This window comes from Thunnus thynnus, chromosome 9, assembly GCF_963924715.1.
Source record: "Thunnus thynnus chromosome 9, fThuThy2.1, whole genome shotgun sequence".
Taxonomy (NCBI): domain Eukaryota; kingdom Metazoa; phylum Chordata; class Actinopteri; order Scombriformes; family Scombridae; genus Thunnus; species Thunnus thynnus.
The window spans coordinates 13651999-13679881 of NC_089525.1; the positions used below are offsets into that span (position 1 = coordinate 13651999).

General features: G+C 41.8%; 1 protein-coding gene across 1 annotated transcript in view; it reads right to left on the reverse strand.

Moving 5' to 3' along the window:
* The window catches only part of nexmifb (neurite extension and migration factor b), a 55431-nt gene that overhangs the window by 6113 nt on the left and 21435 nt on the right, over positions 1-27883 (reverse strand). Inside the window, exon 2 of the mRNA XM_067598989.1 lies at positions 3133-3263. Coding sequence (XP_067455090.1) covers positions 3133-3214 — 82 coding nt within the window. The 5' untranslated portion in view covers positions 3215-3263. The remainder of the gene's footprint in view (positions 1-3132; positions 3264-27883) is intronic.

Below are 27883 nucleotides of genomic sequence, written 5' to 3' on the forward strand. Positions count from 1 at the left end.
GAGAAATATGCATTTTCTCTCATCCTCTCGGATTCAGAAAACTGCTATAGCAGCAACTTGTCAGAAGCTGCAGAAGCATCACAGCAAGGCGTTTGCCATCAGTTCCTTTCAATCTGTGAGTCAAAATGACCTCAGAGCAAAAGCATGTTACCGACACATGTTCTCTGTAGAGAGTCAGGAACGATATCCACTTTTCTACATTTAACAAGCATTTCTGTGCAGTGTAAAAATTTTGAGCCAAATTCCATTGTATTGCACTTATTGTAAAGAGTGGAGCATAGGAGGCATGGACATTGATTTATGTTAACAGTCCCCGTACTTCAAATCAACCAAGTAATTTTCCAACAATCATAAACAAGATAACATAAAGACATGATTACTTTTATTTGCCCTGCAAAGAGACAAAGCCATAGACAGAAGGAAATTACAAAAAGGGGAGAAATTAGCATCCCTTATCCTCCTGTGCTTGCATGAAACCTAAGCTGCCACCTAATATTGCCAAAAGATTGTGAAACATTAAACTCATATTGAAAAATGTGTTTCCTCAGGGTTTATAGTGGATTAACAATCTATCCTATCCAGTGTGTGCATGCATGTGATTTTCTTGTGTGTGCGTGCATGCGTGTGTGCATGGATGCATGTGTGTGTTTGTGTGTGTGAGAGAGGGAGAGGGAGAGTGATAGAGTGTGAGTATTGGCTTGGGGGGTATAGTGTTATCGAGAGGCCATCTGTCTCCAGCTGGACCATTAGCTCTTCAGCTGTTCAGAATGTGCCACAGATCAGTCAGTCAGACAGGTACACACACACACACACACACACACACACACACACACACACACACAGGGTCTTACAGCGATGACTGTAAGACCCCGAGTTTGATGTCAAATCGAGTTTGACATTAGAGGTCACAAGGGGATCGGCAGCCTCATATTCACTGATATGGTACAACATAATGTTACTATTGCATCTGAGCTGGCAAATGTAAACAAGATAAACATCCAAAACACTCACTGCTGCCAGAATTAAATATCTAGCTCATATCCTAAGATAGTCTGACATTTTTCTATCACAGTTGTAGTTTTGTGTTATCAGGAGAACTCTCTTTGAATAGAAACTGAGGCTGGATGTGACACAGCTCATGCAAGCTGGCATGGACATTCACCACTGAGCATATGGAAGGACCCCGGCTGCTGGCAGGTGGTGGTGATCTTCTGATCCCTAGCTCTGCCAAGCCCAGCCATGCTAGACAGCCCGACCACTGCCAAACTAGACCAGACCAGACTAGACCAGTTAGCACTCGGAACTCTCTGAGTCTCATCTATCTTTCTAAGCCATGATATTCAGGGCTTCATCCACCTGAGGTAAGACTGAGCTGCCCTCGCCAGTGCCAGGTGGCTCTGTGGGGAGACGAGCCCATGCTGAGGGACATGGTCATGGACATGAGGAGGGAGACAAGTTGGCGTCCGTGGCCTCATCTATTAGCGTGTCAGATGCCACACATGCACATAAAACACTTCACTGACAATCCGTTTTCAGTCACTTTATAAATAGGACAAGATATAAGAACACGTCTATATGAAGACCATCTGTTCTCCATATTAACATGAATCAAATTTATACATCTTTTCCATGTAGCCAAAGGAATAAAATATCTCAAATATCTCAGTATGAAACACAATGCAAATGAAAACAGCTGACATGGCCTTTCCCTCCTTTTAATGGCTTTTTGAAATCATTCCTCAGTCCCATCCCCCTTCTCCATCCCTTCTTTCTCCCTTTTTTGCTCGCTATCTCTTCCCCTCCCAACTTCCCTGCTCCTTATCCCTGGTATATGGAGGCTTTTACATTCGTAAAACGCCGAGCTAGCCGTTCTGCAGCTCAGCCACCTGGGGCGTTCACTCATCCAGCTGGTAGGCCAGCCACAGAAGCTGCTTGCTACCTATTGCTCCATCTTCACTATATGACATTTGGTGAATGGTGGGGGGAAATCAATCCAGCCAGTACAGGATGTTCATAATAAGTGGTGAGTAACTGCAGCATGATTCATGACCATCCTCCTCAGAGAGCTGCCCTATTCCTGCTCAATGGAGCCGCTTTCACCCTTCTCTCTACCACTCTTTCTCCATCCTCTTGCTCTCTCTTTTCCTCTCTCTTTCTTCCTCTCTGTGCCTCTCAAGGAAAAGGCTAGTGCTGAGTATAATCTGTGTGATTCCCTCAGTGGGGTTCGGTCAGTTCCCACTGAGCCTGACCAGAGCTGAAATACTAAGATAAACCTCATCTAAGGATCAGTGGTGCTTGGTAGAGGTAAACTATAGGGGGCAGTAGGTAGTGGCTGAATGAGTCTTGGAAAATGCACAACATCAATGGGGCTTATAGTCCAGTAAAAGGAGGGGACTGCACTGTAAATGTGTCTGGATGCACTTGAATTAAGTTTTAATGTGAAGTGTTTTTTACATCATGTAAATATCATTATGATGCAGGGTTTATGTTGTAAAAAATTCAGAGAGAGGCGGCAGGTACAACCTAAAATAAAACAGAAAGAAAGAAAACAAAAGAATCTGAATAAACGGTATGTTACGCTCAGACTCTCTTTTGCCATATATGGTAATGACTGTGAATGAATGTGAGAGAATGAGTGGTTGCACCCTCTTTCACATTTGCACCTTTTTATGAGAACAGGTAGATGTCATTTTTCTGAGTTGTGGAAGCATTGGGAAAGAGGATTAACAATAGCTTAAAAATCTTCATTTAATGTTTCTTTTCTACTTTTCATTTTAAAAAGACAGGATGTGTTTCACATTCCCCATATCTTGTCAAAAAGATTAAAACTGAGGGTAAAAAGTTAATTCATGAAAGCTAGTTCCATGGTATGTGGTAATACTAATTGTCTTTTCAAAGTTTTAAAAGGAAAGGTATTGGGAGAGAAAGTCATTTATTCTGACAAATGCTTGATTATTCTAGTGGAAATTAAAATTTCTTCTCTTAGGTCAACAACCCAGTATCTGTAAATGTTCAAAGCAAATTAAAGCAAAATTAAAGTGCGGTATTTAAATTGTTATGTGCATTTCTCATTTGAAAAGAAGTCGCTGGATATCATATAAATCTTGGGGGGTAAAAGTGAAGTATTTTCACCTGTGTCCTCCACTGCATTTGCATTCTCTGGTTCTGAAGTCTTCACGATCAATGTGAGACTGCTGTCTGTTAACACATCCATCAATACGGCTCAACGCTGCACCTCCTACGCATCATTTTGACTGTCCCACCTGTTGAAAGGGAGAGCCAGAGAGAAACAGAGAAGACAGAGAGATAGAAAGAGACATGAGTACGAAGGGAATCATTAAAGGGTGACTGTCTCTAATGCAGAATAACATTAATGGCAACACATTGGATTTCATTACAACAAAGACTGACACAAGACAAAGACAAACACAAAGTTGCAGTAATTGAAGAAAAGCTCAAAAGAAGAGAGAGACATCAAAGAGGCCCTTGGGGCACCAAACAATCACTCATTTCTTCTCTGTATCACAGATTCGTATCTAAGATTAATTTAAACTTTGCCAACCAAGAAAGTCAACAAAGAATCACAGCTGAGATCGCTATGGCAACTGTATGCCATACTATCCTATTTTAAGCTTCATTTAACATTTATAGCAGAGTTGTTAACCTATACGAACCTTACATAGACAGCTCTGAGCATATTTGTTTATTGTAATTATCTGACTCCCTCCCTTATGTGTGCCTCGGCAGCAAGAAAACCAACCCAGCTCAAAGAGGAGAGATTAAAGAGATGTGACTGAGGCGGTGACAGCAAACTGTGAACACTGACAATACTTTTTACCGTTGCAAGTGATGGTGAAAGTGGGGGTGGGGATGATTGAGTGGGAGCCTATGTGTAACAGGATGCAGTGCACTGGGTACAATGTAATACAAAACAATATGTTAAGGTAGAGAGAGAGAGAAGAGAGGTTGAAGTTTGTCAGCCAAGGGATTGGGTAGGGTGGCACAGAGAAGAAAAAGCATATTAATCTAGTGTGATTCCTGAACGAATAATGATGATACAAGAAACTCTGGGCCAGTAAATGATGAACATTTGATGTTGTGGCCTCCTGCCTGTTTATATTGTTTTCACTCTCATTTTTCTTTTTTTTTTCCAGCTCCTGCAGTCCTTCTCTGGTGGAGTGGAGCTGCAGGATGACAAATGAGCCAGGGGAGGGGATCTAATAACATGATCTCCTTGTGGTGTGAAAAGGGTGGCTGGGAGATTAAGACAGACGGCAGACAATAAGACAAAGGTAGTGTGCGGCTGACTACAAACAACTGCCATCTCTTTCATCCTATTGCTTCTAAATGTCATTAACTGTTCACTGACCTGAGCGGCAGAGCTACCTGAAGGGAAGAGGGTAGCTTCCTGAAGGGAACCCCTGCTTCAGCTTACAGTTGCATACACACTGGCTCAGTGGGTAATTACCTTATGAGCCATCACATCTGCTCATGTGTGTAGCAGGTAGAAGGACCCTATTACTCCTAAAGCCGAGGCTTAAGTGCACATTGCATTTACAGAGCTCAGAGATGGTTTTGAGGTCAGTTCGTATCAATTCAGCACACTGAGAAATTGAAATTCTACATCTGGCAATAAACACATCCCCGTCCACAAAGCATGAATTAGAATTGGATATCTCTCCCTTAACTAGCTGACCCAGATGAGCTAAGCCCGGCCATAGCAACCTTATCAATGCAACAATCCCGAGGAAAAAGTAAAGTCACAGCAGCACCCTATTAAAAAAAGGCTGCAGCCACCAAGCAGTGTGTCTCCAGAGTGGCAGTGACACAACACACAGCTGGAATGCTGGTCAGGCTACAGAGGTCCTGCCAAAGCTCAGATCCTAGAGCTGCTTGTGGATGCATGTGTGTGTGTGTGTTTATGCCCAATTGCATGTGTGTTAGACAAAGCCCCAAGGCTGAGGATCCACAGCATCAGCATCCACTGGCAGAAGCTGCACATACAATCACATGAAGAGAGAGAGAAAGAGAGAGAGGGAGAAAACGAACGCTGGGCATTTCGCAACACTCCCCACAACTCCTCTCCTGCCAGCCAGCTCCAATGCCTCAAATGTTTATTTTCCACATTATTCATGATTCTCCTGTATTGCTCCCCCCTCTCCCCCAGACTCCCTCCCTTTACCATCTCCACCACTCTGTCAAGACCTGACGAGAGGCTATTTCAATAATGAAGATGGACTAACTGCAATAGAGAGTGGACATAAATTGGAGCTACAGCCAACAAGCATGTCCAATTTGCCGAGCGGTTAAGTCTGATGTCTGGGTGCAGCTTTAAGAGAGCGCCGCAGCTACCGTCAACAGGTTTGTGCCGACCTGATTCATCCATCCACATCATTAATACTTCACAGAGGGCATCGCCATTTAACTCTGCTGCAGGAAACCGCTCTTTAAACACCACACATTAGGGCACGTAATCACTGTGCACTCATTTCTGGAGCATTCAGCAGGTGTAGGAAAATGGCTGGTACTTCTGACCCCTCTATTGTTCTTGCATGTGCACCAGGGTTCTTTGCACGATGAGAAACAGAAATAGAGACAAAGAGCAGAGAGAGCGAAAAGCCAAACAGAATGATTAGGATTTGATTTATCCTTTTAAACCCTCCTCCACCTCCTCCACACACCATGTGTTAATGTGCAAGCTGGATAACAAGATAAGAACATGTTTACTCGCTCTATATGGAACTTATCAGCAACACAATCTAATTCCTGCAAGCCTCTTCCCGGGTCCCCGTTTCACTGCATTTCTCCGCGTTTCGATTGCATTTCTCTCCAATGAAGCAGCAACAAGAGGGTGGGCTGGAGTGGGATCGTGTATAATTGCCGAAAATACGAAGCAAGGTCCCACATCAGTAGTATATGTACGTACAAAGGGTCCATTGTGTCAATGGAAGGAGAGAGTCAGGGGCCAAGGAATAGATCCCCAACAGAGGAGCTCTCAAAGAGGGCATAGCGCCACAGGGAACACTGATCCACACAGACAGTGCTGAAATGGCGACTCTTCTTTTCAGCACAGGTATATAGTTTCAGAGCAGGTTCACTGGCTGGCTGCAGACAGGCTGAGTAACCTGCTTCACACGCAACTCATGGTAATACTCTTGAGCTCAAAAGCTTGCAGCACTGCCTGGTGGGAGTGCAGAGAAAGACATATCCAATGCCGACACAGATACACATGAATAAAAAGGGTCAACAATCAACTTTTACATAAACGTCTTGGCAGATAGGAACTTGCTTTTGATTTTCAAGGTCAGAACTTCTAAGTCTGAGAAGTAAACCTTTGCTCAGTAATACACTGTAAACGGTAGAGAGGGACTGGGCTCCATTTAGAATAAGTAGAATACATTTTACACATATCATATCTGAATTTCACCCGTCCTAACTATGGCAGACATTCTGAGAGGCACCCAGAGAGAAGCTGCAGATCTATGGTACTCTGATTGTGGAAGCTGAATTGTAACATGCTTGTAAGGTGTGAAACTGCAGAAGAGAACATGCAGACTCCATACAGAAAGGGTTGTGTTGTCTTCATATCAGGTAGCCATGCTAACCACTGTGCCATCATTCCCTTACTGCCATTGACTCAATTGTTTGCACTCTGTTCCCAATATGTTTCAAAAGAAGTAACTCTCTATCTCTCTCTTTCTCCTTCTGCTTCTCTCTCACAAACATGAGCATTGTTCTGTCAAAGGTCAACAGGCCTCTTCACATCTGATATGCCAGAGATCTCTTCTTCTGGGGGCACTGACACAACATACCAAGCCAACCTCAAAGAAGCAACACTGTTGATGGCAGATCAAACACTCTGGGTTGCATCACTTCAAGTCACTTTAAGTTTGTTTTAAAATGCTTCACTTGAACACATTGCAAAGACTACAGTGCTATTGGCCACCAACATGGATCTGTGCCTGCATGAGTGGAATCAAATAGTCAGTAGTCAGTGTTTGTAATCAGGGCTGGTTGATATGGCTGAAATCAATTTATTTTGCCCACTTGGGGATGGCGCAACAAGCAGTTAACACAATACTAACACATTTTCACCTTATAAAGTTGATACGGCCAATGTGTTAGCAAACAGTTGCCTATTTACACATTCAACAGACACAGAGACATTAGCATTCATTGGGAGTCATGTTTGTGTTCAACTGATAAATGTGAGCCCAATGTTCACTCTCCTTTTAACTTTGTTTTGGTCTCATAATTCCTGAGGGATTAGTCACAGCTAGTCAATAACCTTGTTTGTCTGCTGCTGGGTAGGAAGTGCCCAGTGGGTTTTTTGAGCTTGAAATCATAACCAGTGGTGGCCAGGGATAGGGGTAGAAGCTTTACTGGGGTCATCAGGTGGGTACCCTCCTTCCTTGGTGTTTTGTTGATAGGCCCACGACACCTCCAGAGGGCTCAACAGTGACACCTGGTGTCCCAAGTGCAGCCTCCTCTGCTTTTAACCCTCCTGCTGGCTGATGGTCATCTTGCCACCCAGTTCTTGTCCTTTCTTTTCAGACAGAGCCAGTTGCTGCTGCGCTAGGCATCCTCTGCCAATGACTTGATAGCCTGTCTGAGGGCCTGTCCTCAGACTCCCATCTCTTTCAGCAGCCTGGTGGTTGACATGGCCACAGAACCCCTGCAGCCAACCTTCACAGGGAGCACCTTTGTTCTCCAGCTCTTTCTCTCTTTTCCCAACTCTACTCTACATGCTTTCTGGATTTCGTTTTCCATTACACATAATACCCCCTCGATGTAGGGCGGGGTTTGTAGTGATGATAGTTGCTGATTGGTTATGGATTTCAAGCTTCCATGGGTTGTGGCTGCGGACCCCGTGCTGCCATGGTCCTGCTTGATGCCCACACCTGCTATTATTATTATTAGTAGTAGTCATATTTCTATTGTTATTATTGTTATTATTGTGCTGCTCTGTGTCTCTCTCTCCCCTCTAACCCTCCCTCTTTCTCTCTCAACCCAACCAGTCAAGTCAGATCGCAACCCACATAGAGCCTGGTTCTGCTTGAGGATTCTTCCCATTAAAAGGGAGTTTTTCCTTGCCACTGTCGCCAAGTGCTTGCTCATGGGGGGAATGTTGGGTCTCTGTAAAATAAAGAGTGCGGTTTAGACCTGCTCTATGTGAAAAGTGCCCTGAGTTAACATCTCTTGTGATTTGGTGCTATATAAGTAAAGATTTAATTGAACTGATTGGTCAAACACACACAGCGCAGCTGCTTCAACTTGTGTACGGCTTCATTCATAAAACAAGGAAGTAGTCTAGTATTGATTTAGGACCAGTTTAGGACAAGGGGAGGATATTTCTCTTCTTTGATAACATTAAAAGTAAAGGATTTTTGTCGGCTTCCTGAGTCATTTTTAAAAAGATGAGAAAAAGAGAGAGAGAGCGAGTGAGTGAGAGAGGGAGAGAGAGAGAAAGAGAGAGAGAGAGTGCTGGTGGTCAAGCGAGGAGAGGGCGCGGTGGTTGAGAGAAAAACTTGTGAATGAGAGAAATAAAATGTTATTTTCTGATTGTTTCATGGCAGAAATGCTCTAAAGCACAAATAAATAACCATCAAACACTCAGCTGATGATTTACAGTGGACATAAACTATCTTAGTTTCTGTTTCAGTTTCCTCCTCTGCATTTCTCCTTTTCATTAATTCATTACATCCAACTAATGCAAAAGTAAATACAATGAACAACAGGACATATATGTGTTGTTTTTTCCTCATGTGGGAATGCTGTGTTTCAAGCACGGCTGTATTTTTTTAGCTGAGTAAGTAAGCGAGAGAGAGAGATAAAGAGAGAGAGAGAAAGAGAGAGAGAGAGAGAAAGAGAGTGCAGCAGTGGTCCAGCAAGGAGAGGGAGCTGGGGTAGAGAGAAATCAGTGAATGAGAGAAATGACCGACCAATCAGTGGCCTGCAGTGTTTTCATGTCACCTTTTAGTATCAGCTCAGCTTGCTTGGAAACTCAATGCAGGTGATACCAAAAAAGAAGGTACCAGTTACCAGGCACTATCTACAACGTTTGTGAAAACCAAAAAAGGCAAGTAGAGTCGAGTTGGGGTTGAGCTGGTACAGTGTAGTGGAAAAGGGAATTCCGGAGCCCTGTTCCCATACAGGCCAATATTGCTGAGGCATCGTGGGAGTCTGAGCCATTTCTTGATGTACCGTATTTTCTCCAATAGAAGCCGGGGCCTTTATTTACCTCAACTGCAGGGGGTACCAGACCTTTTTTGGAAGCAGGCTTATATTAGACAGAGGCCTTTATTCCTAATTCCCTTGTTTGATAAGTATATTTGCTCATATTTTAGTACGAAGCCTCCCTGTTTTCTGATCTGCTTCCGTTTGCTCGGTTAAATTTTTGTTACTGCATTATGCTATTAATAATATTAAAAGCCTTCATTTCCTGACTTTTATTGTGAGACATTACACAAACAATTCAATATAACTTGTGTGAAGTATGACTGGTCAAGTACCGGAGGGGAAATATGGCCAGTGTCAGTTAAAAACTAAACAAATCTGAGGTAACGTTATGCTGGATATAAACATTAATAGCCAGTTAACAGCACAGTCAAATATCAAATATCAATCAGGTGTCTCTCTAGCTCCAAGCTAACTTTCTTCCTCCCACCTCCAGCTAGCCGTGCTCTCCTCTTGTCAGTTAACAGCAGCTCGCGTTTCTGTTTTTTCCAGTATCTGATTCTTTTCGGGTCAGTGTCAAAATGTCTTGCAGCTTTCGCTCCTTAATTTTCCTCCGCAAATTGCAAAACTCTCTCCTCGAATTTGACGTCAAACTTCCGTCTGGTGGGTGCCATGTTTGCTCTCTACAGTGTTGTGGCATCGGTGTTATGGAAAATCTAGTCACTGACATTTGCACAGGCCCTATATGGTACTTCAAATATAGCTACCGCCATCTTGTGGCACTTGTACATTACTACAAACCACAGTCACATTATAACAGGCACCAAGAGGAGGGGGGCGGACATTTCTTTTCATTTGATAACATTAAAAGTAAAGTTAGGCTTTGCTGTTGGTTTCCAACTCATTTTAAAAAAAGACGAGAGAAAAAGAGGGAGGGGGGGCTAGAGAGTGAATGAAGAGATGGAGCTGGTAAGAAAGCAGTGAACCAGATCAATAAAAAAAAATCTAATTGTTTCACAGGGGTTACTTTCTAGAGCACAAATAGACACACCCACACCCCCGCACACCACCGCACAACCCTGCAGTGGTGCGCAGCAACACCTGATTTGGTCTGAATATGGCCTTAATCCACCCTTGTTTTTCCCTCCCTGGCTTGTATTTGGGGCCGGCATTTATTTGTTTCTTGTCGACCACACCCCCGGCCATTATTGGAGACCCAGCTTTTAATTGAATACCGGCCACTATTAGAGAAAATACGGTATGTATTGACTGTTCTCTCCAGCTTCTCAACTTTGGTGATGGGAACCTCATAGGTCATACGGAGGAGCAATCCAAACTACAGGCACCAAATTTTCAACTTACCTGGAGGTAGGGTCTTGTCCATATTAGCAAGGCCTTTGATGGTTTCTTCCTTCAGTTGCTTACTCTGGTCTGAGTCCTTAAGGCTTGCATTGTACCACTGCCCTATGCCCTTGACTAGCATCTCTGATATGAGTGGTATGAGTGTTCCATCAATGTGGAATCTCTGGTCTTTGAGCTTTCCTTTGATAATGCAGATGGTCCTGGATTTGCTGAACTTAAACTTCATCTACACCCATTTTATGTTGGAATGAGGTTTTTCCAGGAGTTGCTTTGTACATGTGATGGTTGTGGTCAGAGTGGTCATGTCACCTATATAGGCACAGATGGGAGGTATTCATTGTGCGGACTGCAGGAGTTCTCCTCCTACCACCCATTTGGATCCTCTGACGATCAGTTCCATGTCCATGGTAAAGACTTGTGGGGAGATACCCTGAATACTCTGATGTTTTGTGGCAAAATTGCAGATCTTGAAAATAGTTTCTGACCAGTTTTGTGATGGTCACTGGAAAACTCAAAGGCTGTCCAGAGGATAGTATGCAGGATAGCTCCAAAAACATTGGCCAGGTCGACAAATGCAGCATGAAGATCTCTTGCTTCCTTTTTTGCAGCTTGAATCTGATACCATATCATGGTTGAATGTTCTAAGCATCCTGAGCAACCTGCTTTATGTACCAAGGTGTCAATCAAGTTTTTGTCTTTCATGTAGGTTGCCATCCTTTGAGCAACAATGCTGAACAAATTTTCCCTTCAACATTCAGAAGATTTATTTTGCTGGAATTGATCAATATTCAAGGCATTCTCCTCTTTGGGGATTCATACACCCCCTGTTCTTCACCATGCTTTTGGGATGTTTTTCTTCTTCCACACCACCTTTATTAGCCTCGACAGAAACCTCAGGACATCTGGAACATTGTTATACAGCTGGTAGGGAACTCCATTTGGTCCTGGAGCTGACGCTGTCCTTGCCTTCCTCATGTCCTTCTTGACTTTGCTCCATTTAGGAGGGCTGTTGTCACACTGGTGTTCTGGTTGAGGAATGGGTGGCATGTTAGGAAGTATGTTTCCCTGTTCATGTCTCTGGTTGTTTGTGTATATTGTTTTCAAAAGATCTTCAAGTTCCCTCTTTGACACTTAGAGTGCTCTGCTCTTTTCCTTTGTGAACAGCCCTTTCACAAATCGGAAAGGATCCTTGTAGAACGATGTTCTTTCCCTCTCCTTCTTCTTACGTCGAATTCTGATGTTTTCTGTTCTCTGTAGTCTTGCCAGGTGTTCTTTTAGGTCTTTATGCAGGAGGTTGATTCCCTCCCTCTCCTCTATTGAACCTTTCCTCCATTACTTCCTCAAGTCCCCTCTCTCCTTGACTCTCCTTGATTTCTTGTTGCCTTCTGGACTTGGGTGAGGTTGTTGCTGTTTTATTTTTCCTTGGGTTTCTTGCTCCAAACCTTTCTACCCTGTATTCATAAATCAGGTTGCTCATTCTCTCCAGCTTCTTCTCTGCTGTTCCTTGAAGTCCTGCCAGGATCTTGCTCCAATCTGCATTGGCCGTTTCCCACTCTTTTTTTGCTGCAGGACTTTGACCACTTCACATGTGGTCTGCATCCTTGGATCTTCTTCTTCATCGCATGTTGTGACTGGATTGGTTCCAAGTTCTCAGATGTCGTGGATGAATTACCTTCCTCTACAATTGGGATATTGATGCTCGGCAGACTATGGGTTGTGTCTTGCTGCTGAGCTTCACTCAAATGACTTGACCCTTCTTTCAGGAGATACTGGTCAATGCAAGGTCCCAGTCCCAACTGCTTCAGGCATTTTTATTTTATTTTATATGGCCTTGGTGTATTCTTAGGCCTCGGAGAGATGTGACCTTGGCCAGTGACAGCTATATGTTCAAAGCTTGTGTCAAGCAGCCGTTGTTTCTGTGATCTGTTGCTCTGAATTATAATCAAAAATTTTAACAGAATTTTGTAAAATTATACAATTCTACTGAAATTCAATGAAATAAAATAAAGACTTAACAACAATATTGAATTATATTATTTATTAAATTATTATCAATTAAAACAAAATGTCACAAATGGCTACGAATACTGAATGACAGCCCAGCAGCACTTGACCAAATTGGTGGCTTAGTGTGACAAGGCAGTTTTACAGTATGTAGGTGTTTTCTGAAATGTGCCTGTGTTTTTGTTTCAGCCACTTTTCCACACAAAGCTCAGATTGTCTGACTCTGTCATGAAGATTGCTGGTCAGTTAATATCTGTGCTGCAGCTGAAGACAAATATCAATGATTTTGTCTCTGACACATGGAGAGAGAGAAAAAAATCACTCTCTTATCTGTATATCTTAATTCAATAGTGCCTTCTACATGTGCTTCTTCTACTATATGCCGTCCCTGTCAGCTGTTTGGTGCCATATTTGAACATCCTCACCTAAAATTCCTGACATGGCCACGGCGATGACAGAGATATGGTATCCGCTTGAGATAATCATCGTCAATCACGGGCTGCTGAAGAGCCCAGCCATCTGATAGGCAGAGATTCACTATGAATCAGGATTATATGGAGCTGGATCTTTATCAGCACAGCAAAACCTGCAGAGCCAGATCTGGACAATTGTAACCACTGTTTCCTCCAAGACCTCTGTCTGCCTCAGAATAGAGGGGAAGAATCAGGAGACTACTCAGTCCATTAGTATTTTGTTCTTAATGAGATTGTAGTTCTGCTGAGATATAGAATATGAGTGACACTAGGATTTAATCATAGCTCAGTATGTCGTTCCAGAGATGAGTGGATTTTAACTCTTTCATCTGCGTTCATTTATCTTTTAGCTGACATTTGCTGAAATTTCCTCAATTCAGTTAATGTAGTTAAAGGAACATTTCACCACCATTTTTTATTTATTTTATTTTTTACCTTTATTTAGACACTGTAGTTTCCCTGAGAGCAATGGTCCCTTTTTCATGAACGCCCTGATCACATTCACACAGTTACACATTCATACCTGGAAGCTGCCCAGTACAACCACAGTCTGATCTGCTGGCCACTGAGCAGCTCCACTGGAGCAGTTGAGAATCAGGGCCTTGCTCAAGGGCACCTCAGTGGTGATCAACAGGGAGGGGCAAGTGCTACTTCTTCACTTTCCCCACCCAGATTTATCCTGCTGGTCCAGGGGATTGAACCGGAAACCCTCCAGTCACAAGCTCACTTCTCTAACTTTAGGCCACCACTGCACCATTTTACGGTTACTGTCATTAACTAAGTCATTTATTATTGCTAAGTTAAATTTACTTTAGTTTACTACATTTACTTGTGAGGGACCATGTACAAAAACATTCATCTCATACAAAGAGATGTATTATCCCAGATTTAGTTACTATTTAATTTGCAGTCCCTGGGTAGGAGACACAAACACTAATACAACTAATGCAATTAATACAAAGTATGGAATTTCGGTCAAATGATAACTTTTGATGATTACATTTCTCAAGATAGACAGCTTGTGTTAGTGGCTTCAAAGACATCATTATTTGAAATTCAGTATAGGTCACATGATATGAATTAAACTATTTTCAAGACAACTGCACAACTCCATCCAGTGAAGGCGGCATTAACATGTGAGAACAACAAGTTGGACCTTGTGTTGAGACTCTTATTTCTTGTCCAGCTGCTTTCCACGGTCAAGACTGAACCTTCAACCTCGAGCATTCTCCAGTTCAGATGGCACTAAAAGCTGCAAGTGCCTGCATGCATTGTGTATGAGGCTCTTTGTGACTGTGTGCAAACAAAATCAGCTATATTTGCTTCGAGGTTCATGCAAGGACACAAACTGCGTATGATTGGTACTTGGTGTACTCAGTATGTGTAGTTTGTAAGGGGATCTGCCACTGACATTTAGTTTTAAAGTAATATTCTATGCATGATTTCAATTGTTTATTTGTAAATTTCTTTTCCCTCTAAAATACATAAAAAGGACAGCAGATAGAAATTATCCCAATATCCCTCTTTGCAACACATATAATATTTAATATCTCATTGTATTGTATAGCATTACATTCCAAGTTGTTTGTTATTTTGTTTTCACAAAAGCAACATTTATGACATAACTATTGCACTAGATTGCAGGATATTTTACAGGTGCTCATGTTAGTGTGTCATCACTGTAATGTACTGATGTCGAGCCATTTCAGCTTAATCCCTCTATTCAACTCTGTGTATGTATTCATACATGTATTTCATTTAAAATTAAATTAATTTAACTGACTTCTAAAATTGTATATATGTCAACATGTATATGATTATCTTATTAATGCATAGTCAGTTCCTGCAGCCGTTCAGAATGGTAAAGGTAATCAACCTAAGTCATGGCATGGTGATGTTTGTTTCAAAACTATGCATTAGCATTGAATTGTATAGCAATACACTTTATAGCAGAAGGCAGATAAATGATCTGTACAATGGGTTATGCTCAAAATTAGCTTTGATTAGCTTTAAATACTCAAAAGTTTCAGTTGTAAATATATCATGCATAATGAGAATACATATGCATAGCTTCTGGTAAATAATCACCTCTATATATTAAATTGCTATATTTTACCTGGAAACTATGTGTCTTTCTCTGTTTATCTTTTGCACAACCGGAGCTCTTCAGCAGAGAGGAGAAGAGGATGGAGAGAGATAAGGAGTGGAGAGAAATAAGTGTAGGGAAGGTCAAGAGTGAGGAGAGAGACAGCAGATTACAATACATCACTTCATGCCTTCAGAGACTATTGCTGCTGCATGTGTTTACATTGCCGCCTCATTCATACATGTATAGATAATCAGTCAAAACAAGGCTCCTGCTTAAAACAAAAAAAGGGATGATGTCTAAATGGGGATGAGGCCCTACCAGTGAATGGCAGAGAGAAGAATGGCAATAAGGCAGGCAGTAGGCGAGGTGTTAAAAGTTGATTAGGTTGTTAAAGGTCACATAGTCAGGCCTCATCAGCTGTCCCAATGGAGCACAAGAAGCAGCTCAGGGCCTCAGCACTGCTGCTAATGAGACAAAAGCAATGGCACCCTCACTAACATATGGATATATCCTGCTCCCATGTACAGCAGTTTTCTTATGGTACAGGAGAGCGTGCGCCAGTACCCTGTTAATGTGATGACATTAACAAAAAACATCATGACTAGCCTGAGGTTGCTGTAACAAGCCCTGCACAGGAACACACAGCGCAGAGGAAGGGAAGGGTAATGGTTAAGGCATATAAAGCTACATTATTCGATCACAGAAACTGGATATGCACTGTGGGTTGAAACATGCTTATGCATACATTCACACACAGACACACACTCACACATGGGCTAACACACCGTAAACTTTCACATTACAGATTCATTTGCTCATTTGAGCAAATCTATGTTTGGTCCACCCACTGCTCTAGAAGGGTCAGTCTTATGAAACGATTGCGTATTTAATGAGGTTCTGCGTACAAGCAGCTCTGCGTACGAGCACACACTCACACACACACATGCATACTCACATTCCCGTACACACTCATTATGTACACAGTGCTCCCACTCAGTACAGTTAAAAAGATGCTGATGTATGAGTAACTGCTTATAAATACAGAAGATGCATCCACCCCCCAGAAACACAGAGCCAAAACTACCAATCATGCTCAACCCTCCATCTCCTAACTGATACACACAAAGCTGCACACACACACACGTGCATTACATGCATCAAAAAATCTTTACTGCAATGGCGAAAAAAGGTCAGTCATCTGAGATGCAATTATCATATTTCCAACAGGTGCATTTATTAGAGCTACGCTTCGTTTGCTTTGCTGAATCTAAATCAGGCTGGGGGGGATTGGGGGCCATTACACCACAGTAATCAGTGCTAATACACTGACATAATGTCCTGCAGGTCTACATGGCTGCAAAGGCACTCTGTCAATGCCTGTTTCTGCCACAACAATGCCTGTCAGACACATTATGGGTTGGAGTGATCAATATTTTTTATTACCACCACTTTGTTCTACCTCTCTCACATAAGCTCCACAATAATTGACATTTATGCAATTTTCAGGGCCACTGCCTTTCTTTTCTTCACAAGTGAGCATATGTGTGTATGTACATGCGTTTGTATGTCTGTGTTCCTTACTATAAATGAACACGTGGCAGCATCTGACTCTGTATTAAACAGTTACATGTCTGGTTGTGCAGGGTTGACTTTGTGTATTGTGTATCTATATGTGTTTGTGTTCAACATGGTGCAGGCGTGTGTGTCATATACGTCTGTGCATGTAAGAACTTAAATGTTAGAGTCTCTCATAATGAGAAGCCCTCAAAGGTGAGGCTGGATCACAGGGAAAGAGCATCAGAACAAGAAGTGATGATAGCCGCTATGGTGCTAGCCTCCATGGCAGCCAATCATAGCTAAGAGCAAAAAAAACAGCTCATGTAGCGACACAGAGCTATACTGTAACCATCTTCATTCAGTGCACCGCAGCCTCTGCAAGAACAGACCTGCCTACAGCGGAGATGGTGGAAAAAAGCAAAATCACACTCAATATCAGTGTTGACTACAACTGCCATCAATGGCTAATCAATAGAGCAGTGCACCTATGGGAGACATGTTCCATTAAGTCTGCGGGTCAATGTGTTTGCCAGCAGATAGCACTGGTTTATTTTCCCTGACACTTGTCCCCAGCCCTATACCCCACATGCTTGATTAGCTGCCCTGCTTGGCTCCATTAATGTGTATCAGTGGTCACCCCCAGAGTCCTATCAGTCAGTGACTCTCAGAAGGCACAGGGTGAACATGTACGACCTATGACCTCTGCCCTCTGCCCTCTGACCCCAGATGACCCTCAGTTAATTGGTTGTGCGTGTTTATCAAACATCTGCTCCACTGGCACCATTACTCTACTGTCTGAAAATTAGAATCACACATACAATATAGACACAAATACAATGGGGAGAGTTACAAATACAGGGGGGGGGGTGCAGAGGTGGGCTCAATTACTAACAGCTAACAGACAAAAAAACTGCCTTCAAATTTCAGCGACCCAATACATTATAGGTTGTGAAAATATTGATTTAATTTTTACATCAGTGGTTATTTGTCTTAATGCTGATATTTCCTTTTGTCACTATGCACATGTCATCACTACACAGACTGACAAACAGAATGTGAGAACGCACACGTAACACAAGAGCTAGTAATTAATGAAATGACCTCTGAATGCTGCACCTACAGCAGCCCCCTCTCATCACAGCCGCACACACACGCATGTGTGCACACACATACTAGAATAGAACGGCTGTCTGTAGCTGCTGGAACCTGCCAATTATTCTGTACTTTACTGGACTCTCGCTGCATCGGAGGTGTGATTGGAATAACAACCATCCTCCGAACCACGCAATTCTCCATTCCCTGTAGGGCAGCAGTGAACCAGCAGGGGAAGAAGGAGGAGAGCGTGACGAGATGGTAGCGACGATGAGGAAGAGGATGTGTACGAGACAGAGGAAGAGGAGAGGGAGAGAGAGCAGAAAGCCAAGGATTACGTGAGAAAGGAGAGGAAGGGGAGGAGAGGGGAAGAAGTCAAAGCCGGGGCTCCCTGGCAACATGCAGAGGCAGAGGCAGTGTGAGAGTGAGTGCTGTCTGAGTGACACTCACTCTCATATCCCCCCCTCTGGGGAAATAACCCCCTTAATCCAGCATGCTCTTTCAGATAGACAAGATCCCCCTTCTTCTCCCAGCAAGGATATGAAACGCTTCCCCTTGTGATTCAAATACCAGGGATGAGGGCTGGAAATCAAATAGACAACAATGTGACGTGGCGCAGCTAGAGAAAGACATCAATGTCCTCGTCTCCTCCTCTCTGGCAGCTGACTCGCTGCCACGGAGGGAGGCACAAAGTCATTGGTTGACACCAAAGGAAGTGGCCTGCCATTGGCTCGTTTGTTGGGAGGTGGCATAACATCGATTGTAAGAGGCACAATATTAGACAAAGTCAGGTGCTTTAGAGCGACATAGTTTTACGCCTTTCACTGTAAACGCCTGCCTTTTACAGCAGAAAGAAAATCTTTTTTTGTAGGAACATTTGTGTATTTGTGGCACTTTAGGGTTTACAGGTTCCTTTTGTTTTGTCTAAAATAACTGGCCCAAATATGTTGCTCCTTAGCCTTGGTTTCTGAAAATCACCTACTATATCCTTCCTGTTGCTTTTAATGCCCTCTTAGTAATATCCTTTTTCATAAGCACACGCAATGTGACAAACACTTGGAGACAGAGTTAATTAACAGTTCACAGCACTGGACGGACCACGGAATCAATAAAGTCAAGGCGGGCCCAGTCGCAGCAGGCCGAGCGGCAGGACCCGCCAACCACGCAGCCTTTTCAGTGTGAACCGAGGGAGGTCTTTTTCTCTCCATACTGGTAAATCACTCCACAGCCAGGCTGCTTGGTACACAGAGCGAACTGCAGAGCTAGGCCGACACAGTGTGATATTATATTAGCATTACAAAGGCTTTCCCACCATCTGTGACACACAGTGGAAAAAAATCACTTCTCTGTTTCCAAGCCCCGAGTGCTGATGTTTCCATAGGTTCTGTGAGGAGGACTGATGGGAGTGTGGCTGGGGATGACAAACGAAACATGCATTTATTACAGCCTCACTGACATGTGTGATTCACCTCCAGTACAGTACATACAGTACACATAACGCACGCAAAGCCTCACAGCTATTCTAAGCCTTTTAACTTCAGCTGAGGGTTAGCAAACATGGTTATTCACCGGCATTATAAACCTATTAATATTACAACATTGAACTCTGTGGCATGTTTACTCTGATTCAAAAAGATGGGCTGGGCTTATGATCATTTCTAGCATAGTGTAGGATTTTTTTAAAAATCTATAAAGAGCTATGTTCTCCTCAGTGAGAGCAGATAGAGCTCTGTGCTTCACTCAGCGGCCTAGGGGAATGAATAGACTTGGCTCTTCCACACAGCTCTCCTTGCTTTCCACTGTAGCCTGTTGTCACTAGCCCCTGGTCGTACGCCAGTCGCCTACTTGGCAGGGAGAGGTGCTGTACAAAGCAACTGGCAGGTCTGGTAAATAATGCTGATGGAGTGTGATAGAGAGAGAAGCATCTCCTTTATTCCTCACAGCTACTCTATCTGTTTCAGTGAGGAGAGAGGAGAGACAAATGCTGCCTTTTTCCCAATCTATTTGACTGGTGAAGCAAGGAAAAAAAACCTACCTAGCTCTTCTTTGTGTTATCTTTCATGATGTTTTCCAGCTTAAGAAAAACCAATAGCCCTCAGCCAATGGCTTACCAGAATACCCAGCACTGCAGGAGCAGACAACCTGCCAACAGCTGGGATTTACAGTTGAAACTTCATGCATACAATTACACAGATGAAGGAGGGACAAGTGGACAATAGCAATGCAGTGTTGAGGGGAAACACTCATCCAGGCAATCATGCAAAGCCCTCTACTTAGTCAGTGAAACAGGAAAACAGAAGAAGAGGAAGAGTGAAAGAGAGAGACATGATTATCCACACGCTGTATGACTGACTTCACAGTTCAAGCTTCAGCATCGACACAGAAACATGATCGCCCTCCTCAACAATGCTGTCTGCATTACGGGGAGCAAAAAAAGTGCAAAAGCAACCTTAAGTTCCGTCACTGTAACAAAGAGCTCTGTAGTGTATTTCCATGCACTCTTGTTATTGTTTGTATATGTGGCTTTATGCGTGCTGATGCTTTGACTGGAATACCCTATTAACATTTCTCATTATCCCCATTCACTAAAATCTACATCCTTTCATCAGTCCCTCCTGTGTGAAGACATGAAGGAGCTGTGAAGCTTACCAGGGGCTATATCTAATAAGAGCAAGCCCCGCATAGTGGAAGTGCACCAATTCTGTGGCTTTAGGCAAAGGAAGCATGAACACTTATCAGTGGAAGGAAAAATCCTGTAAATGACAGCACATGAAGCCATATAGAGGCTCTGCGCCAACCTGTAATCCAAATATATGGATGAATACATTGCGCATGTGGATTCCTGTCATCTGATGTGGATATTAACGGGGAGTATTACTGCATATAAAGAGCATATATGGCTCAGTGGCAGGATATAAAGCCACTCTCATCCTCGTGGGAGTGCGAAGGGTCAATGAGGTTTCAAGCTCCGGTGTAATATTCCTGTCACTGAGCCTCACTCTGAAAACACCTGTAGATGCATCCCGCATTCTCCCCCTTTCACTAAGTGTAATTCTCATTAGAATATGGCCCAGAATATCCGAGCCCGGTGAGGCAGTCGGGAAGACAGCCTGGTGAGAGCGAAGGTAGCAGGGTTAGCTCTCTTGTCAAAACCAATATCCACCTCTTGAAGACTAGACTAGGGAGAGGCAGCCAAAATCATCTGCATAAAGGAGAGGCACTAAAATCACCTCTCATAAAAAACGACAGGGGAGCCAGCTCACACTGGTTAAAGCATGATGAAAGGAATGGAATCCAGCACAGCTCCCTGTCTGTGGATAATCAAACAACCCTGGCGCTAAAAGCATGGCATTCAAATTCAATTGTGAAAGCTGCTGCTGTCTGAGAAAGGAAAAAGACACAAGAGAAAAAATACATTCCTGTTGTTTTGAACTCTGCGGGAGCCTAAAAGATGTGTTTTATAATGCCTCCCATTAGAAAACACACAAACTCTAAAAACCAGAGAAATTGTTAACTATGTACTTGGTATACACTGAAATAAAAATATAAAAAATGCAACACTAATTGCATCAAATTGCGATTGATTGGTAATGCAATGAAAATAATAAAGATTTATTAAAGTGTAGGCAGCTTCGTGATCTCATGATATCTTCAACCCGGAGTATGACAGCCGCATCTAATCCCCAAGGAAACAGCAGTATATATTAACCACCAGATGATGACCGTATATCACATGGATTAGCACAATATGTCAACACACAAGATATCCTTGTTGCTACAAGCGGATCACCTTGTACAGCTTGAGAATCAGAGGAAAAAGAAAGGACTAAAACGTAAAAAATAAATAAATATGCTTTAAAGGAATCTTTAATCCTTAGCATTCAACTGTTTAATACAAATATATATATCAACAGGGTAACATAACATCAGTGCACATCAAAGAGCTGCACACGTTCACTGACAACAGCAGGCTTTTACACTTGGACTGCAATGTAGTGGTGCGGCAAAACAGCCGAGGCAACAAGGAGTGAGTATGAATGCCTTATTACAGTGTGTGAAGTGGAGCTGGGAGCAGGGAGGGAGAGGGGAATGTCTCAGTGACAGAGGCAGAGGCTGATGAAAGCTCTGCACAGAGCAGTCGAAAGTGCCGACACATGACACAGCTCATAACTGCTCACCATCCAGGACAGGATCGCATTCATGTAGCCCTCTTCTTCATGTATATTTAAACACTTGCAGCTCCAGTTTGATTTCAGCTAAAAACGTTTGCTTTTTCAACACACACACACACACACACACATACACAGATATATATATATGAAACTTCAGGGCATGCCTCACATGGCAGTGAGCTAAAAAGACGAATCCATGGATGACCCCAAAATGGAGAGATTTTTTTTTTTACGTCATTGTTTCTTTTTTAATGAATATAAAAACTGAGCAGGCTGTAGTGGCTCTGACACATTAAGACTGTGTGATCTTCACACATGGGTGTATCTTCAAGGCCCTTGGTGTGTTTGTGTATGGGTGTCAATGTGAGAAAGCGTGTGGGTGTATTTGCTTGACTATATCTTTGTGTAAGAGAAAAAGAATGACGCGATGATGAGAGCGACAGAGGGAAAAGGAGAGAGAGAGTACGGACATAAGGGCTGAAAGGGGGAGAGCGAAAGAGAGCGAGGTTGGGGGTTGGGGATGGTGGGGGGGGGGGTCTGTGTGAGCCCAGGGGGTAGGTAAGATTACAGATGTACACACAATGTTCTGGAGCACAGGCCAAGGGCTGAATAACAGAGTGTTGCTGTTTCTCCAGAGCAGCTTGCTGCAGCTCACTCTGTGCCTTGTTTTGCTCAATGCCCAGGGCAGCCATTCAGAGACGCTCCCCGAGCAGCAACACAGATAGTCTCTCATATCCCAAATAACAGAGTTGCTCCAAAAGAACGGCACCAGTGTTGATGAGCCCTTAAAAAAATATACCTAAAGTAGAGAAATTCAAGGAGAAGGCTCCCATCTTTCCTCACTGTATCTTTATGTATCATTAGCAACAGGCTCATCCAAGTCCATTTCCAGCTGACTCTTCTGTTTTAACACATCTTTTTTCCATTTTTCTTTCATTACTATTATTTATAATGTTCAAATGTAGGGCAGTAGGTAATTGCTCCTCCTTAACCTTCTTCCATTATCATTATAACAAGATTAAGGCAATACTACAATTATCACAACTATCATGTAAACATCCAGGCTCATGTTAGTCAAATTAAGACAGAAATAACCTGATTAACCTGGATTACTTGTCAGTCTTGTGAATTACTGTGTCATGTATTGAGCTTAGTCTAACTTCTTTCAATGCTCTGATTAAAAACATGATCTTAAACAATGTTTTTATACACATGAACATTGGCATGTAGGCCATTAATTCATCAACACATAAACAAAAAACAACAACAATCCATCATGTTCCTTCTCTTAATTTGTGGCACTAATAATATATTTTCTGTAGACCACAACAAAACACCTTACAACACCAAACTTATCATAAAAAAATTTGCAAGCTCAGGTTACGAGAGAACATTACTATCATGTGAAACTTTTAGTTGAAGATTCACCTTTCGCTTGTATTTCTTATTAATTGAGTTATAATGTGCATGTAAATACAGCCTATCTCACTATTTCTTGCATTTTTAACATATTCAGTACAGTAAGTGGTAAGTGGTGGTGATACAATGTCTGAAAACAAGGTGCACTAACTTTTGTCCCCAGTGCTGTGTAAATTTATACACAGGGACAAAAGGTACAAAGATACAAAAGTACAGTGTTTTCTCAGGGCTGTAGTAATAGCAGAGATAGTGATTTCAAAATATTTTTTTTGCAAATTGTTCTTGTACTGTAGTAACACTGCTGTACAATTTATCTAACAAAACACTGCCTGAAAATGCACACCTACTTTAGCGAGGTGCTGGCTCATAGGCAGACAACAAAAAAACAGAACAGTGAAGCCACAAAGTCATAACCATGATGCAATTATTTATCTCAACATGAAGAGCTTGACACTTCTAAAAACTGCCCTCCTCATGATAAAATACAACAAGCACCTGACTGGCATTTATACTAAATAGGACAGGTGTTTCAAATCAGCACATCATCAACTTAAAAGGCCAAACTGAAGAGGGCCTGAAATAAAAACATGTGCATGTTTCAAGAAAGCAACAAGCACAAACTAGAAGAATACAGCATAAAATTCAAAATAGAAAACATTTCACATTCAAATTAGGAGAAGAATACACAAAATAAATACATTTTTTGTGTTTATTTGACCCTAAATACTGAATTGACACTGATTAAATATGTAGATCTTGATTTGTATTGTGTGGAACCTTCCCTACTTTGTGAGTGTGTGGCTTTTCAGTTTTATCTAAGCATCTTAAATCTGCAGACTGCCATCCCAATCAAAAGTAGAGGATTATATTTTAAGAACGGGGCATGAGTCTGTTACAACGTGGATGAAGTTGTGCTTTAGAAGCGGGCGTGTCAGTGAGTGGGCTCATGTTTGTGTGTCTATGAGTAAGAGCCTCAGCATATCTGACACACAAAAAACGTGAGCCAAATACGAGCATGATCACTTGTTGCTCCAGGAAAAAAAGGAGTATATCCAGAAGCATCTACGCAGCCTGAGCTTGCCAGTTGTTCCAATCAGCCTAACTACTTACTGACTGAAAACATCACAGGTCAATGCCAGCTAGAAAACAGCAAGTCAGCTCTGAACAAATAGTTTTAGCTGTAATGCCTTTTCAGAGGATATATTATTGTGCTGAGAAGCGCAGAACGATACAGGTTGAGAATATTGGTCCCTATTCTGGCATCAAATTCCACTTGTCTTTCTGCCTGCTATATTATTCTGCTATTGTTAACACAAGGCTAAAGAGCAATTTTTTATGGTATTCATCGACAGAGGCGCACATACAGACATCTCCAACCATCACATTAACACTCTGTATCTATGTTGAGCCTTTACAGTCAATTTTTAATTTAGTACATGCAGATAAAAATACATAATTTATGCAATTATGGCAGAGTCTGGTCATTCACAACTGCTGGTAGAATATACAGTATGAGGGCCTTTCCTTTTACTTGGTTGGAGCAGTCAGGTGGCAGCAGGACAAGTCAAGTCAAGTCAACATTCCTCCATGAGCAGCACTTGGCGACAGCAGCAAGGAAAAACTCTCCTTTAACGGGAAGAAAACTCAAGCAGAGCCGGGCTCTAGGTGGGCGGCCATCTGCCTAGTGGACTAGTGTGTGCATGACGTCTGGAGTCACTAGTTTAAGGAATGGGCTGCACATTTCCAAAACATTGTGAACATTATACACGTCTCATTTTGCAAATCTTGAAAAAGGGCACTGGGCTCTAGTAAAATAAATACACAAACATACTGCACATTCTGCACACCTGAATACTGTGCAAATCACTAGCAGTATTGGAGGCGTCTTGAGCTTCACAAAATATATCACAACAGTTTGTCTTAGAGTAAAACTACTATACGAATTTAATTTCTTATTGATAATCTCATTTGAAAATAGGATCATTAAGGGAATAGCAGAAATGCAATCACATAAACTGCTAAAACAGGCTATTGCTTTTACACGGGATATGGATGTAGCATGTTGCATTGTCATTATGTAATTGTGTGTAAGTGGTGATGATTTGTATTGTCACTATCTATATTTTTATATGGCCACTGTGAGCCACTGTTCAGCAGCTAATGGGGATCCAAATACACAAACAAAATTTGCAATAGTGCCACTGCTGTGTGCATGTAAACATATCCTAATAATATTAACTGAATGCAGGCTGTTTATTGATTATTTATCATAAACAACAACTTCAGACAGAAAACTGTGTGGATACCCTTCTCTTGTGAAATCATTTAGTGCACTTCATTACCCATAGAAAGAAACATCATCTATGCTTTGAAGCATATTTGGGTGCTGTATATTCTCCAGTTTTCTGATAAGAGAAGCCAACATGACTGTATTCGCAGCTCATCAGTAAACTATTGCCTGCTTTTGAATAAGATGAGAGGAGCTGATTTGATTGGCCATTCATGAAGCTGCCCAGACTCCACCTGCTGATAATTTATTGCTAACTGACAATGTATCCATCCTTTTGCAGCTCCCTTTTCCAGATTGTGCCACACTCTGCCAGGACTGCGCTTGTGTGAACTAGTCACCAAAATTGTGAAAATGTACGTGTACATGTACGTGGGCTTTGCACTTGTATATGTTATATGTATACTTGTTTATGTTTTCCACCCAGTTTCAGAAATACAGAGTACAGGGAATTTACAAATCACTGTCACTTCTTTCACAAGTTTCAGCTGAGTCACTCCTTCTTGCCTTTTGCGTAGAGTTTTAAAAACAGAAATTCTCAACCTACAATTAACCTATATATGAAATTAAATAGTTAAAGAAAAATCTGCTAGAGGTGTATGACTGCGTGTCAGGGTCCTTGGCAAGTAAAATGTTAAGAATGAATGAATATTTACAGTTTTCTGACAGAAGAACCTCATAACCCACACTGACCTGTAGGCCCACCTCCTGATCATGAATATTTATAAGAATATGAAAAGAGAAGAGACATTCATAATAATATCACACAGACCTTGAATGTGTCTCAATTTAGTGGTGCAAAGACAGAAACCTTGACCGGGTCAAAACATTAATGTTAATGTCACTGTGTCAATTTAAATTCACCTTTGGCCTAAAAGATCATGAGCTTGATAAAACAGCAGTAAAATGACTCATTACTATATTTCATAAAGTAGAAGGTTATTTTTATGAATTTATCATGAGAAAATCAACAGCATATATTGACACATTATTCGCTGGGTAATGAAGGCTTCATCCACATTTTTCATGCAGCAGTGTCACATCTCAGTACAGTATGTTCCCTGTTCAAAACGATACATTGACCTGGGATAAACCCACAGTTGATGTTAGTCTGAACAGCTCAACATTTATCTGAACTGGCTCCATGAAGCTGCTCCTGACCTGAGTTTAACAATGTTTGGCTTTTGTTGTTAAAGGGTGAACACAGAATGATTATTACAGAATTATTACAGTATTGATGGTGGCTTGTATTGACCATTTATGAGGTCTTTTTAATGCTTGGACACAATCTTAACTTGTTGCATATTTTTGTTTCTTACATTAACTTTTTGTGAGATGACCAAATAAAGACTTCCTAAAGATACTCCACTTCGCCCACACACTTGTGTTGAATTTGTATTGAAAACTTTGCAGTGAAAACTTTTAATGAAGTATAAGATTATGTTTCCAATTAGCTTACTTAAAGGACGTATTAATTATCTTTACTGGTGATATTTATGGGACTACAGCTGCAAATCTGTGACTAGTGACAACCAGGGACACCAGCAAGCTCAAGAGGTCAAACGCAGGTTGAGTGTGTGTTCATTATCCTGTGACTAACATGGGATTTATGTGTAAAAGTGCTATGAGAGAGGAGAGACTTTCACAATCACATGTTTAAACTGGTCATAGACTTTCACTGCCAACCTCTAGGCTACTGCTGCCCTCAGTTACACAAGGAGACGTTATATTTTGAATTTGTGTTTGTGAAATAGATTAAATTTCTGAAAAAACAACAACATCACTTTCTTGGTTCAAAACAAGTTAATAGATGATTACATATATGAAAACCCACTGTAAAATGTATGTGCTAGATTCAGTCGCTCTTCAAAAATACCAAAGTTAGATTAGCCTAGACTATTTTCTGAAAACATTTAATTCCATTGCAGACATGTGCCTTTTAAGAAATTCAGAGTCAAAAACCCGGATTATCCTTGGTTTTGTTTGGAAATGCTGAAATGTTACATGAAAGGGACGCTGCCTGGCACAATACGCAAACAACTAAATCATCCTCTGATTGGTAATATTTTCATCAACAACGTAATGTTATTTGAAATGCCAAATCATCATTTTATGTCTCTGCACTATCTGAAAGTAAAAGAAACCCAACAAATTTTTGGAAAACAGTTAAATCATTATCACATAATCCTACTTCATCCTTACCCAGTGAAATTGTTCAAAGTTCAACCACTGTCTCAGTTGGAAAGAAAAT